The sequence below is a fragment of the Serinus canaria genome, chromosome 1 (genome assembly GCF_022539315.1).
Source record: "Serinus canaria isolate serCan28SL12 chromosome 1, serCan2020, whole genome shotgun sequence".
NCBI lineage: Eukaryota > Metazoa > Chordata > Aves > Passeriformes > Fringillidae > Serinus > Serinus canaria.
The window spans coordinates 93175913-93190826 of record NC_066313.1 but is presented as its reverse complement, the minus strand read 5'-3'; the positions used below and the strand labels follow the sequence as shown (position 1 = coordinate 93190826).

General features: G+C 34.8%; 1 protein-coding gene across 1 annotated transcript in view; it reads left to right on the top strand.

The window, feature by feature from the left end:
• PUDP (pseudouridine 5'-phosphatase) overlaps nucleotides 1-9469 on the top strand; it is a 64984-nt gene extending 55515 nt beyond the window's left edge. Inside the window, exon 4 of the mRNA XM_009085486.4 lies at nucleotides 8881-9469. Within this exon, the coding sequence (XP_009083734.3) occupies nucleotides 8881-9057 (177 nt within the window). The 3' untranslated portion in view covers nucleotides 9058-9469. The remainder of the gene's footprint in view (nucleotides 1-8880) is intronic.
• The last annotated feature ends 5445 nt before the right edge of the window (nucleotides 9470-14914 follow it).

Here is a 14914-nt window from a genome sequence, read left to right as displayed (position 1 = left end):
AGGGTCCATTAAAAAGCAATAATTAGTTAATAATTACATAGCAAAATAATGTGGCAACAAGCTTTAGAGTAACAATTCAAAAAGTTTCAGAGACATGGACGCAGCTTAAATGAGAAATTAGCCACCCTCATCCCTTTTCTAAAGACTCACTCAAACTGTCGAAGGTCAGCAAATGCAGGATACTTCAGATCAGCAGATTCATTAAGTGATTCTTATTTTTAATATAAAGTTAATATTGTGCTGGATGAGCAACTAGTTTTCACTTAAGCATATGGCCTGATGAAGTGTTTTGAGGGCTTTGCCCATGAGAGGTTGTTTTACAGGCAAGTATGTGGTAGTTTTCCTTTTGAATTAGTCTGCCATCTGTCAGCTTTATACCCTGTTGAATCTGAACATTATTTGTGGTTGAAATATACAGAATGGGAGGTGTTTTTAGATAAAAAATTATATTAAGAAAAGCTAATGAGAACCCAGATACTGATTAACTTTTTTCTTTGAAGAACTGAATACCCAAAAGAAGTTAGGGAAGAAGTTGTGTGAGAAGCATAGTAACAAGTTGCTGATATGATGGCTGGTGTACCCAAAATAATGTTCATGTTAAGCCAGTGTCATGGCTCTATTAGTTACTGATCTAACATATCTCTTAAACTCAATAAGCCTTATGCCCCAGAGAGACTATCTGTATGGAGACCATATACACCATGTATTTATCCAGACGCATACATACACAGGGTTAAATCAACACGTTTTTCTATTTTTGTTCATTGTTTACTCTTATGGATTTATTTATATGCACACCCTATTCCTTTCATGGAAAAGGACCTGTTACTCTTCCTGTAAGCATACCTGAGTCAAAAATAAGAGCCCTTGGTTGGAGTGACTGTTAGCATTCTCTTATCTGATAGAGCTGGTCTAATAGAAAAATAGGGACAGCTTGATAACTGTGTGTCAACAATGCATTTTAAAAAGTGTTTCTATGTGGTATATAAAATACCTAGACCATATTAGGAGAATTTCAACAAAAGCATGTTGAAATATTTTGAGATTAAAACTTCAAAAACTTTCTACAAGTGCATTCATTTTTTAAGAGTATATTAATTTTATTATTTACAGAAATATTCAGGCTTGGAGTTTACAGTGGTAAGAAATTTTGTAGAGGAGCAGCCTGTTTTAATGGTTGACTCACATAAAACTGCTTGATATTCACTGGCTTTTCTTCTCTGTATTTTTCATAGGTCAAAATACCTAGGTAACTATTGCTTCCCTGAAATAAACAAAAGAAGGTGATAAAAACAAGTTAGAGATTAATGTGAAAAACACAATTTCTCTACTGGAATCTAAAATAAAATATTATTTTTTTAAACTTTCCTCTTAATGCATAAAACATTCTTATTAAAAATTTTGGTTTTACCAGTAATACTTGTATTGATCTAGTGGAACTTGAGTGCACTTACAGTTAATCCCTCATTCAGGGTTAGGAGAGTGGGTCCATTGAATTAATTATTTCTCATAATAAATAGTTCTAAAAGGAGCTATATGATACATAGGGCATATAGAAATAGGGGTTTTATAATGAATTCTTTTACTTTTGGTGGTAGAGCTCAAAGTTTTTAGAAATATTGTATTTAGCAGACTGAAACAATTTCTTAGGTAAAAAGAATTATGAAAGAAATTTTGAGTTCTGAGTTTCATTTTCTTGCAGAGTCAAAGCAGCTGTGCAAACCAAGAGGCTGAGAAATCATCTTTTGAAATCACAGGACAGTTACTTAAATAGATCCAGTTACTGATGTAATGAGGCTTTTCATTTCAGATGTGATATTTTTAGATTGCTGTTGCAAAAATAAAATCTGGAATTACGACATTCCTTACCATAACCCAATGGCCACAGGTGGGCTACTGTTGAAGGAGCACATTTATAAATACTTGCACAGCTGTTTTGTGGGTTTACATGTGCAGTCTGCTATAGGCATGCCAGGTAAAAGATGGTAGGTTAAAGGGATGAACCTGTATGATTCAGATACTACCCAACAGGAACGTTTATATTCCTCTTAACTTTAGGAGTAAATATTTTTTCTAACTTAGTTTTGTACATTCTTCTCCACTTTCCTCTGAAAATCTATATTGAGAAGAGAAAATTGCCATTTTTAATGTGGTTTGGGGCTTTTTTTCCCCTGGAGTTGAAATACATAGAAAATACTTAGTAGAATTTTGTTAGTGTTTTGTTTGTTTTATTTAAAGGTGGTAGTTTTCTGACTTTGTGCTTGGAGTTTTATGCTAATAATCTTAAATATTTTCTACAATAACTTTCAGCCTTGAATTTTGAGAGAAAGGCTCTTTTCTTCCTGATCAGGAAGAGTTAAAGTGTAATGCAGCTATATCTCACCAAGTCACTCCAGACTGGTGACACTCGTCTGTACAGTTCAGTGAGAAGCTTGTACTGAATAGAAAAAAAAGGACCTTTTTCCATGACGTTTTTGCACTCCCAATGAAAACCTGTTAAAAGGTTAATGCCTTTTCTGACCCTTTCTCTCTTTATTGAAGAAATTAGGAAATGACCTTGTGTCTGAAGCATATGTAGGCTGTTATTAACACTTCCATCCAAGATTATACAATCATTAAATAATGTTTAGATCAAATTCATGTAAATTTCACTATGCAAGCTGATCTTTCTGTTTGGGAAAATAACACTGGTCAAGGAGGCATTATAGAACAAAAACAAACTATTGCCAAAATAAATTTTTAAAAAATTAGCTTGCTCCATGAGAATCAAGTGCCTTCTGCAGCTCCTGCTGAGGCAGTTGTAGGCAAGTGATGGTGTCCAGTTACTCAAAACAAACAGGAAGGGTACCTGCTCTGGCAGCCTGCACCTGTGGGTTTGTCCACATTCCCTGTGGCAAAAAGTTCACTGCTTTTATTCAGGAAATACTTTTTGTGTCTACTTCCAGTTTCAGTTCAAGACTTAGAATTTGGATGCTTCAAAACTTCCTCCTTTGGGTGTACCTGGCTTTTATCTCTGATGTGTTTGCTCACCAAATGGGCCCAGCCTCTTTTCCAGGATGCAGAGTAATCTTGCAGTAAGCAACAGGCAGAAGGTAGAACACAAGAAACTCCTAGATTCTTGGAAAACCATTTCCACCATAGGGCTGGTTTCACCATATGGTTTCACCATGTGGGAGCAGGTGTCCAGGAGGAATCTGAAATCTGCATACTTGAAAATGCTCAAAGCTCGCCTGGCCAAGGACCTGGGCAGCCTCCTTTGGCTGGACATGTGTTGAATAAGGTGCTTCCAAATGGCCTTCAGGCACCCACTCCGTGTATTTTATCCTACAGTTCTGAGCTCTGCATGCAAGGTGCATTCCTTGAACGTGTTGTGTATTACATGTCAAAGAAGTCACTGGGTGTGATAAAGATAGTTCTCTGTGGAAGGGAGGGCAGCACAAATTAACTATTTCATTGTACAGAATTACTTTTTAGGCCAGTTTTAGAGATAAGTGACATAAAACTCCAGCATGTTATGCAATATGAGTAGCCTCAGGAGAGGACATCTTGAGTATTTGCCTTGTGTTCTCCATTAAAGAACAATACCCTTCTATGGCTAATCCAAGCTGCAGTTGATTGAGTTATATTTCTGCTGCAGGGATAATTGGACTCTGTTTCAGAAACGCCTGAGAATTTCTTGAGGCCTGTAACACAAGTTACCATACAAAGTTCCCAGTGTGCTGTCCTCTAAACACACAGTGCTCTGTGAAAAGAGTGCTCCAGCCATCTGGAATGATCAGAGTAACCCTGCATGTAAATTTGACCTTCTCCCTGCCTCACAGAGCCGCTGTGTCTGGGCCTGACTGTCACTCACAGAAACATTTTCTTTCATTTGATTGAGTCTTGAAAACAAGCAAGAAATATGAAATTTCTCTTCCTTCTTCTCCTTCCAAACCATTTTATTCCTTCTGGCCTTTCTTGAGATAATGTTCCATGAACTGGTTTGTGAGAGAGGAACTACTGGTGTGGTCTGAAATGTAAAGTGGCATTTATGTGAGAGCTAGAAACCCAGAGTGATCTAATTATGTGCAGATGTAACACATTTGTTTTCTTTTTTCCTTTTTGAAATTATGCTAATGATTTTTTGTTTTGTACATTTTATGGTAAATAACCTGATTCTTCTATTGGTCTGCAACATACTCTTAGTAGTGAGTTAATAAAAATCTGAATTAAAAAGCATATGTGCATGTAATTTCCAAACAGTTCTTAATATGAATCACTGACTCATAAAGAATGGTGGCTGTAGTTAGTATTCTGAATATTCTGGTGCTTAATTACACTGATTTTTAGTTTCCAGTTCATTCATTTCTTACAGCATTTAAAAACATCTTGGCTTACTCCTCCTTTTCCTTAATGGAATCAAGTTGTGGGGCTGTAAGCTGCATTACTTTCTTAACAGCATATTTATTATGATTCTGTTATCCCTGGCTGGTCAAATTGGCACATCCTTAAAATAAAATGAAATGTAATTTATTATTGTATTCACTACTGGAATTTTTCCCAACTATTTCTGGAAGGAGTGTAAGTTCAAAGATTAGGAGAGAAACATTAAATATGTTATTTCATTTTTTTTTTCTTAATTTATCAGAGAATTAACACAGTAGGAGACCATAACTGCAAATAATGCAGCTGCTTAAAATGGATTAATTCAATAAAGTTTAAGTAACTCTGATGGTAAATGGGTCGCCCAGAAATACATTTACCTCTTGTTTCAGGTATTTGGACAGTGAAAACATAAGAAAAAAGAAAATATAAGCTGAGTTAAAAAATAGCCCAGCATCTGTATTATGATGTTAAAATTGTTGTTTCCTCTTTCTCTTTTTGTGAGTTTCCACCACCTCCCATAAATGACAAATAGCCCCTTTTAAGCATCTCAGTATTTTGTATGGGATATGGATGGATCTGTGTTGTATTCTGAATTATATTATAGTTCTTAAAAATTTCTGGGTCACTCACCTGGCTAACAGAGTTGTTTAGTGCTGGAATTATTTTGAAAATTTAAAAAAAATTTAGCGAGGAAAAATTACAAAAGTTATTGGACAAACCACAAGCCATGATTGCAGTAGTAATACCTTTCAGACTGGTAAGTTACTTCTTTGATGCTATTTAGTTTTGAATTTTAACCAAGTAGTATGGGCTAGTTTTTCACAAAGAAAATGGTAAAAACACTTCTGGCAATGAACAGTCTGCAAGTTATCTGTAGAAGTGGAAGGCCTGAGCACCTCTTGGTTTACAAAAACCAGCTGTCATTCTGATATCCATGTGACCTGGCTGTACTTGGTGAATTTCTTCCTGCAGCCTGTCTTGGGGCTTTTTTTAGAGATGTAGTGAAATTTAAATTAGTCCTTAGATAGAATGAAATTTTAATTAGTCCTTAAACATTTACAGAAGACTTTATTTTGACCAGTTGATTAGATTAGGAAGGGGAAAAACATCAATTAAAAATGAAGAAGCTACAGAGTATGAGATGCAATCCATAAGAAGCCCAAAACATAATGTGTCACATTTTGATACCAAATGTTTCTGTGTCATTTGTGGACAGGTGATGAAAACTTCCTTTTCATTCTTTCCTTATAGAACAATGGATGGTAGTGTTAAACTTGCAGATGAATTCTGTGTGTATAAATCATGGTATCTTTAGTCTCATCCTTCAGTCTGTTTTACAGCTGATATAGTAGTGTCATATGTGGTCAAGGATACTTGTTAGATAAGCAGTTCCTATGCATATATATTATATTCACAGGTCTTCCTAAATCTTAATTTTAAAACTGATTGTAATCTTTTATCCTTCCAGCCTTCTTCATTATCACTAACTACAGTTACACTTATGGATATCCCTGTTAGTCACATAATTATTCCATCCAGGCTTTTGCAGTATAGGGTAGAGAGGGCCTACTGTACATACCAAGAGCTTAACTAACACTCTTTTCTTATATTCTTGCATTTAGTATAGGAGGATGAGGTAATGAGGTGCTCCAGTAATATTATTTCTTCCTCTGGTTACATGATTTATTTTTTGCTAGATTCATAGACTAAAATATAAATTAATACACTTTGCTATACTTTTTAAAGCATTTAGTTCATTCCAAAGTGAAAACTGTCCTATATTAGTATGACCTTTTGAGAGATCTCATAGGAGTAGTATTGATCAGTGACACAAGTTTTAGAAATAATGCACAGAAGCAGCCAGAATCTCAGCTGAAGTCTGTATAAATCTCATCTGTCTCTCAGTTGGAGTGATGCTGATGTTGCAATACTTATGCAAAATGGAAAAGAACTTGGCTGCTTTCATATCTCTAAATTTAGTGTGTGGGTAGTCCAGGACAGTGAAGAGTTTATAACATCTCTATGTATTAATAAATCCATTTCGTGTGTGAACCTCTGTAAACCTTTTGTCATCCATTAAAAATATGACTATGTTGTTGACAATAAGTTTCAGTAAAAGGAAAGATTTAAGGAAGACCTAGTACACTTATTTCCTGTAACATGCAAGACACTGTAATTATGGGTCATTTGCCTGGTTTCTTTGGTAATTAAGAGTTTTAATTGTGTCGAGTTCCAGGGAATGCTTTTCTTTATGTTCCTTTTCTTTATGCATACTGCCTTCCATAATCATCTGCTCCTCTCATACAGTAGCTTGGTGATATCATGGAAGTCAGTTAGGTCTTCCAAGGCAGAACAGTGAAGTACATTATTTTGTATGAGCTGGATCAGAATATGTTTCTGAAACGCCTTGATAATGTTCTTTCGTGCAACATTTAAGCTTATTCTTCAAAAAGCAAAGCCTGTCAGAGTTTCATTTATTGTCCTCAGAGTGCTTAAGGTCATGAACTTCTTATTGTTAAGAACAAAACCTATAGGTAGAGCCATGCTTCCATTCTAATAGCAATTGTAGGAAGCTTTCCAGGATCTGCTGGTTACATATTTGTTATCATTATCATTTGATAATGATCAACTTTTGAAAGTATCACATTGTTCAAATGGGAATGCAGTGACTATATGAAGGAAATGAACACAAAAGACATTGCTGTAATTCCTTTGGCTCACTAAAAAAAATTAATTCGGTTTTACTTTATTACATGCAAGGTAGAAAGCACCTTTTACTTTTCACTTCAAAAACTCCAAGTTGTTGCTGATATATGGAAAGGCAAGAATCAATATTTTAAAAAGAAAGGAAATCAGAGGAGGGTTCTTTCATTTTTTCTTCCACAGTCCATATATGCCATAGATGGGTGTATATATATATGCATTTTATACATATTGCAAATTTTTTTTCTTTGAGTGTAATAAAACTTTTGCAAGTTGCAACTTGGTTCCCTTAGAGCACAGACAGAACAAACATTGTGCATTCTTTATGTTGTGCAGTGAAATGGTTGTGTGTTTCAGAACCTAAAAGGTGCAGTTGATCTTCATCTTCATCTTCTTCTTCATCTTCTTCTTCATCTTCTTTTTCATCTTCATCTTCATCTTCATCTTCATCTTCTTCTTCTTTCTTCTTTTTCTTTTTTCTTTTTCTTTTTCTTTTTTCTTTTTTCTTTTTCTTTTTTTCTTTTTCTTTCTTCTTTCTTTTCTTCTTTCTTCTTTCTTTCTTTCTTCTTTTTCAGTTGATGATGTTGTATGTTCTTAGAATCATAGAATATTCTGAGTTTGAAAGGACTCACAAGGATCATCAAAGTTCAGCTCCTGGCCCTGCACAGGACAGGCTCAGGAATCACACCATGTGCCTGAGAGCATTGAATTCTATATGTAAAGAAAATTGCCCTAACCATCCCAACATCTGTTTTCAATTACTAAAATCACTTGTCACAGTGATTTTGGCATTAGTAATAGTAGTAGTGCTAATATTGATAATAAATGCAGTATGACTTGGAGAAGTGTTAGAAACCATGTGTTAGTATAGGTCAGAATTTTTCAGGTCTTTGGATGCCAAAAGTTGCTTTGGGTTATCCATGACCAAAAATCCAAATTGAATTTGCAGGTTATGGACAGAAAGAGGCAGGAAGAGATGCTTCATTATATAAATTCTGGAATGAGCTCCGGAAACATTGTATTTCATTATATAAAATTTCAGACCATATAATTTTTATATGTTTATTTTTTTATTATTCAGTATTCTCACATTAAATTTAAAAATCCACATAAAGAATGTATCATTGTTTTTAAAAATTTTAGCTTTGCTTCCAAACTGCAATCTGGAATGACTGTGCCTATTGTAAGGCATGGAAGTTTTACCTGACTAAACTCTTTCTTCTATAAATGTAACTTTCCAATAGAATTGCTTGTTTTCTTTCTCATCATTGATTCGGAAGAATTAAGTAAATAGAGTATGACTTTGGCAGTGCTCTTCAGATAAGTAGTGTCTGTCTCTGCTCATTTTAAGTTCTACTGTTGACCTAGGTAGTTTAGTGCTCCCATCCCTTGTGCATGTAGGAAATGCCAAACCTGTGAGTGGAAGCACTGCTTTTGCCATTTTGCAGGTTTTAAAATTGGTTTGGAAAAGTTAAATTGCCTGCTTATTTAGGCACTTGCTTAATTTTGCTTTAAGCTTGTGATTAAACACGTCCCTATTAAAGCACTTAGGAACATCTGGATAACCACTTTCTGGGATTTAAGTAAGTGTATTGATGTTTTTTGAATTGAAATTAATTAAAGGTTAATTACCATGCAGATGTTCAAACTGAGAGGTTTGCTCTCCTTCTAATTAGGGGTATCTAAGACAAGAACGAAATTTAGTTTTCCTACCAAGATTCATTCAGGATCATTCTCTCTTTTAAAACAAGCCATTAGAAATTCATAGTAACATTATAATTATTTTTTTCTCCTCACCTTCTTGTTTTTCAGTGTCTTGTGTTTGAAGATTCACCACAGGGAGTCCAAGGAGCCCGAGCAGCAGGAATGCAAGCAGTTATGATTCCAGATGAAAATTTAGGTCCAGATTTTAAAAAGGAGGCAACACTGGTGCTGAAGTCCATGGAAGATTTCAAACCAGAACTGTTTGGTTTACCAGCGTATGATTGATGCCTAATGCCTATGAACATGTTCTTGGCTGGAGATAAATTTAAAGTGAAATGAAATTTTATTTCAGTTTTATGATTGTGTTTCATTTTCTACTTTCTTCCTCAAAACTAGAGCACAAAAATCCTGGTAACATTCAGTCTTTTACACATTGCCTTTGATAAATTGTCTGGAATGTATATGATTTGTCCTTTTGATAAATGCAATATTAAAGCAGCATCTTTCTGTTGAGTGAGTTCAGCCTTGTTCTATTCACATCATAATGTTTTCTGGTAATATTATGGAACTATTTAGACAATTTATTGTAACTGCATTGGAAGCTTCTTGTTCTGTTTCCACTTGAATTACTGCTAACATCTTAATCAGAAACCTGTTCTGGATTGCCTTTTATCCCATTAAAAAGCTTTTGACACCATTATTGCTATCAATATGTTTATTCTTTTCTTCATCCCATTGATGCCTTGGAGTGGCTACCTAGAACAGAGGCTAGACACAGTCAAGAGAATAAAGTGGGTATTTATTAAAGGCTTTCAATAGATAAACCTTGAGCAGTCAAAAGCCTGACAGAGACTACACCCAAGATGGACAATGGTCATGTGTTTTTCAGACAGATAAAAGTTTGGTCTGTTTGCATATCAGAGGTTAATTGTCTAATTCCTGCTTCAGGTAATGAAGCCATATTCCCCCAGCTCACTCTCCCTGCCCCTGCTCCCCCCCTGCAACCCCCCAATTCACTTATGTTTATACTTTTCGGGGCCTCTGGCTGTAGAGTGTCCTTTGAGTGTCCTTTGGTTCCAGGCCCAGAGGAATTGTTTTGTCTGACCACACTGTGAAGACAGTATTTAACACTTTATATGAAGTTTAGAGTTATGCACTAATGCAGCACAGGATCTGAAAAATATAAAGGCTAAAATCTTAGTGCATCACCATGCTTGCCCATCTATTCCACTTGTACTGTGTTGTCTTTTTTCTCTTTTTTTCCCACTTCTTTGCAACAGGGATTCTGTTGTACATTCTGAGTTTTTTTGTTTTCTTCTTAGAGATTGAATGAGATGATTTCCAGACATCCCTCCAATATTCTGTAATTCTGTAATTCTGTCATTGTCTTTTCTGATAGTTTGATCACCTGCTAGGAGCTCTACAAATTTATATGATCTTAGAATTGAGCCAAAATGCTTTGCATCTTGTATCTTTCATTTCCTTATATTCTTCTTACAGCCCATGTGTCATGTAGCCTTCTCTTTCATTCTTGTGAAATAAGTGTGTCTCTGGGCTTCAATTCTGATAAAGTTATGGTCCTAAATCCTTTATGCTAATAGCTTTCAGTAGGCTGTCCTTAGTTTCCATTCTTTCCTTCTCCTTGAGTCCTTGTTTTTCACCAATTTTCCTACAGAGAGTTTTACTATGTATTTTTAAAGTCCAGAAATTGCAGATTTGGTTTAGATAAATACTTAAAAATGTCTTTTCTGGCTACCATAATTTCCATTAAATGTTTATTTTGTCAGCTGTCCTTACTTCTGTCTCTTTCTGGTATCTTGTCAGTACAAGGGTAAGGGCCTCTTTATAAAATGCTAGATACATAGACAGGTTTTGATGGAGTCCACAATTTCACATATGGCATGATGGAAGCAAAGTCTTATACCTTGTCTAAAGAAAGCTGTCATATTCATGTACCTTTATGACAGTTTCATAAAATTAATTATTGTATTCAGCATTTAAATCCCTTCATTTCTAATGAGTGTCCATGACGTACTTCACAGTCTTGGTAAAATACCAAACTCCATAAAGACAAGAGGCCTGAAATATGTCAAATCAGATAATTTCCATGTATTATGAGAAGGCTGCTCTGACCTTGGTTTTTTTTATGTTTATATGTGATCCCAAAAATATTTTCTAGGCAATCCTGATGTTGAACTGTTTTAGATTTAAGGGTGTTTTGTCAGGAACAGAAATTAATGAGTATGGACTCTTCAGTATTCATGGTGATTTTCTTCCTTCTGTATTTATAAAAACCTCAAAATTTTACATCTTTTATGTAGACTGTTATTATTTTCTTTTATAGTTCAAGAAATTAAGGAGAGTTTATCCTATATGGTCAGTCAGATATGACCTAGATTGTACCAGAATCTTTTCATACATACACTATACTGCTTTGCAGTTAGATGCTTTCCATTCTAAGGATCTGGAGGCATTTTTTCAAAAAAGAGTAAATACTGATTTTGTGTGAGTATTCTCCATATTATGTTGTTTCTTTTGGCCATGGATATTGCAGTAATAACTGTTTGTAAGTGACAACAACCTGTCCCATTCAGCCTGAACTCCATTTCTGATCTTCCCAGACAAGATAACAGAACTATTGCTGTACAGTTCGTCCTTTGACTTATATTACATAGCACAATGTTTTACTGTAGAGCAATAATTCTGAGTTTTCAAATGTAAATCAGGTGCCTGCTGGGATCCCCTTCATTCATAATTACTAAATTTCAACAGGGAAGTTACTATGTAGAAGAAGCTTTAATAAACTGGAATTAGTAACTTTTTCAAAGTTTTACATATATTTAATTTAACTGATGAGTTTTGCAAAAAAATAAAGTGAGACATCTCATTTATACTTTACTTTGAAGGAATTGTCATCAAAGTAATGAATTTTGGTTTTAAAGATGTTGAGGCAATAAATATATCACTGACAAAATCAGAATTACTTTATCATGACCACCATGGCAAGATCAGCATAGTTCTAATGTTATAGCCTTATCTTTATGAAAATTACTAATCAGGAAAATACTGCTCCTTAAATCATCAGCAAATCCTATAGTATGCAATTATTTTTCCATTTATTTATTATCCCACCTGACAGTTGTCAGTGAAATTATGGCCCCAGACTGAAGGCTGTGAACCTGAGCCATATGCCATAACCTCCCCATAATTCTGGTAAAATTTCTTCCACATAATTTTCAGTTTGTTGTTTACCAGCTTCCAGGTCCTGTGCTGAACCATTTAACTGTTACTAAAGTAATTTTGACTGTTGTTGTTATCTTTTCTCTTGAGTGAATAAAAAATCAAAACAGCACACAAAATTAAATCATTCTTCTACAGTAGCCCTAAAAATCCTGGCATCTCCATTAAATGAGAGGGAGATATTCATGTCAGCAGTAGATGACTGTAGCCTGCCTGATTAACCATGTACCAAGTATCAACATATGTTTGTATACATTTCTTTACCCAGTTTTTGGTTGGATTTGTGGCTCTGTAGCTCGATCATCTCAACAACATCTGTTCAGAAAAGAAAAAAAGGAAAAAAGGATTAAAAACTTGGATCCCCTCCCTTCCTTCCATCTGCTCCTTTCCAGATGAAGTCCTGTTCTGACTGAATTGAAAAAAATCCATACCAGATCCTGGCTACAGATCATGAGAACATGTGAGCAATCAGGACATTTGAATGCTCCATCTGTGTTTTTATGAAGAGGACTGTTAAAAACTAATCCAAAAAGTCTATCCTCTAACTCAGCAAGCAGACTTCAATCCCAGTAAATAATTAACACATGCTTAATTAATTTTTATTAAGCAAAGAATAAGCACCAGCTTAATTTTAAGGATACATTTAATTTTATTTGGCTTAATATAGGACATGTGCTTCAGGCATATCCTGAGAAGGATTCCAGCCTCCAGAAAATAAATGCAAGAATTCATGACCATGTTTTTGCCATTGGAAAATAGGATCAGTGCAGCAAGATGGAGCTAAATTCAGTCATGAAAATAAATTTTAAAAGAAAAAAAAAAAAAAGACAAGTTTGTGATGTACAAACTATTGTACTGAAACTTAAACTCCTTTCTACCTCACTAGTGAATTAGGATTTACATTTTACTGGAACTTCAAAAGGATTAATTTTTGTAGAATTTCTAGGTTGAAAAGATCTACATAAATGGGGTTTCATTGAATATATTCAAATAAAAATTCATTGCCTTGGAACAGGATTAATTTTAAAATGCAGTCTGACTTCTATGAAGCTTGGCATTTGCCTTCTACAAATAAAGATCAAAAAAAGCTCAAATATTCATTTCTCAATTGGATTGGATATCTTTCTAAATAATTTTATACTTAAACCAAAGAAACCTCTGTCCAGAATTGCTCATGTTGCTTATATTCCAAAAAATGTCTTCAGTAGAATCCAAATTAGAAAAAAAAATTGTAAGAAGATTAATAAGAAAAAAAAATTCAATTGTTTTCTAATACTGTAAAATTCATATGTGTCTTTAACAAATAGAGAATGAAGCTTGAAATTTGCTGCCTTCTTGCTAGCTCTAGATACTGGTTATCAATACAGAAATCTGATTTTTTTTAAATCTAAATAAATTTACACACCAAAAACACTAGCTAGGCAGTAAATTCCAAAATTCCACCGGCCATATAAAAAATTTGTTACTTATTCTTTTAATATTAGAATAATTTTAAACAACAAAAATATAGCAACTAATTTTTCCCAATTAATTTCTTTCCATACATTTGTTCCTAGTTTAATCAAGTTGTATCTTCACTGAATTTACTGGCACTGAGAAGGTAGGACTGCTTTTTCTGTAAAACTAATGGAAATAAATGGAAATAGTGGAATGGAGGAAAAGGAGTTCCTCTCAGAACACTTCTCTGTCCCAAGGGAAACATGACTCTCGTCAACACTTTATGTTAATCTTCCCTTTGGCCAGTAAGTCTAAGTTGTGGGTATAATTACTGTATTACAATGGAGGACAGAAGAAGGGTAAGGATCAAACTAAACCCCTTCCAGAACTTCAAGAGCCAAGGAAGTCATCTCCAGCTGGAGGGCTCACTGCACAGGCCAGTGGCTGTGTTTACATCAGGTAGCTCAGTGTAAAAAAAAAAAAAAAACTAAAAAATGTATATACTAGAGAGCAGGGGGCAGCATAAGAAAGTCTATTGGTCTCTTCTGCTCTTCAGCCCTTTCATTTATGGGCTCTAAGCCATCATATTGAAAATGTTAGTTGCTGGCTCACTCTGGTGATTAAAACAAGCTTCAGCAGAAAGAGAGAATGCTCCAGCTCTCACTTCTCTCTTTATGGCTTTTTCCCCAGAATATTTGCAGTATGAAACTGGAATACGAAATAAAACATTAACAGGACCATTGTTAATATCCAAAGTTCCTGTGATTAAAAAAGTTGCAGAGATGGCATTATTTAGTGGAGAAGAACAGAATGGTAGAAGAAGAGAGCTGGAGACCAGGACTTGACCCATGGTATAAACAATCTAGCACCTAGCACCCCAATGAAATGAAAGAAGGGAAACAGTAAAGCCTTCCACTTGTCCTTATCAAAACTGTAAAAGCAGTAATTATGACAGGAAAATGTTTTGCATTAAAGGAAGCAAAAACAAATGCAAAGGCACTCTGTTATGAAATACAGGTCTCTACAGATAAGAGTCACCCTCTCTGGCAACTAGAGCAATTTGCCCACAGAAGGGGGTATTGATTTTGACTGCATTTCACCCATGCTATCTTGGTTCTTGAGTAAAGTGTATTACGGTGGTCTTACTGACTACTCTTTGACAGACAACTTTTCCTCATTTAGAGAACTTTGGAAGCTGGACAACCAAGGTTAATTAAGTTTGCTGTTATTTTGACAACGCAGTTCCTACTGTATCATCTCGATGTCTTGTTAATAATTTAATTAATTACTTCTACCTACATACCTAGAGTGTGGGCAATGTGTCTAATAGTAACAGTATCCAAATCACTGTATGGCTGCAGGTATAACTGCTTTCTTACACTCCAATGTGATAAAATAAAAAACATTAAGAATTTCAAACTAGAGGTTCTTTGCCCAGATAACCATATTACTTTTTTGTGAAAAG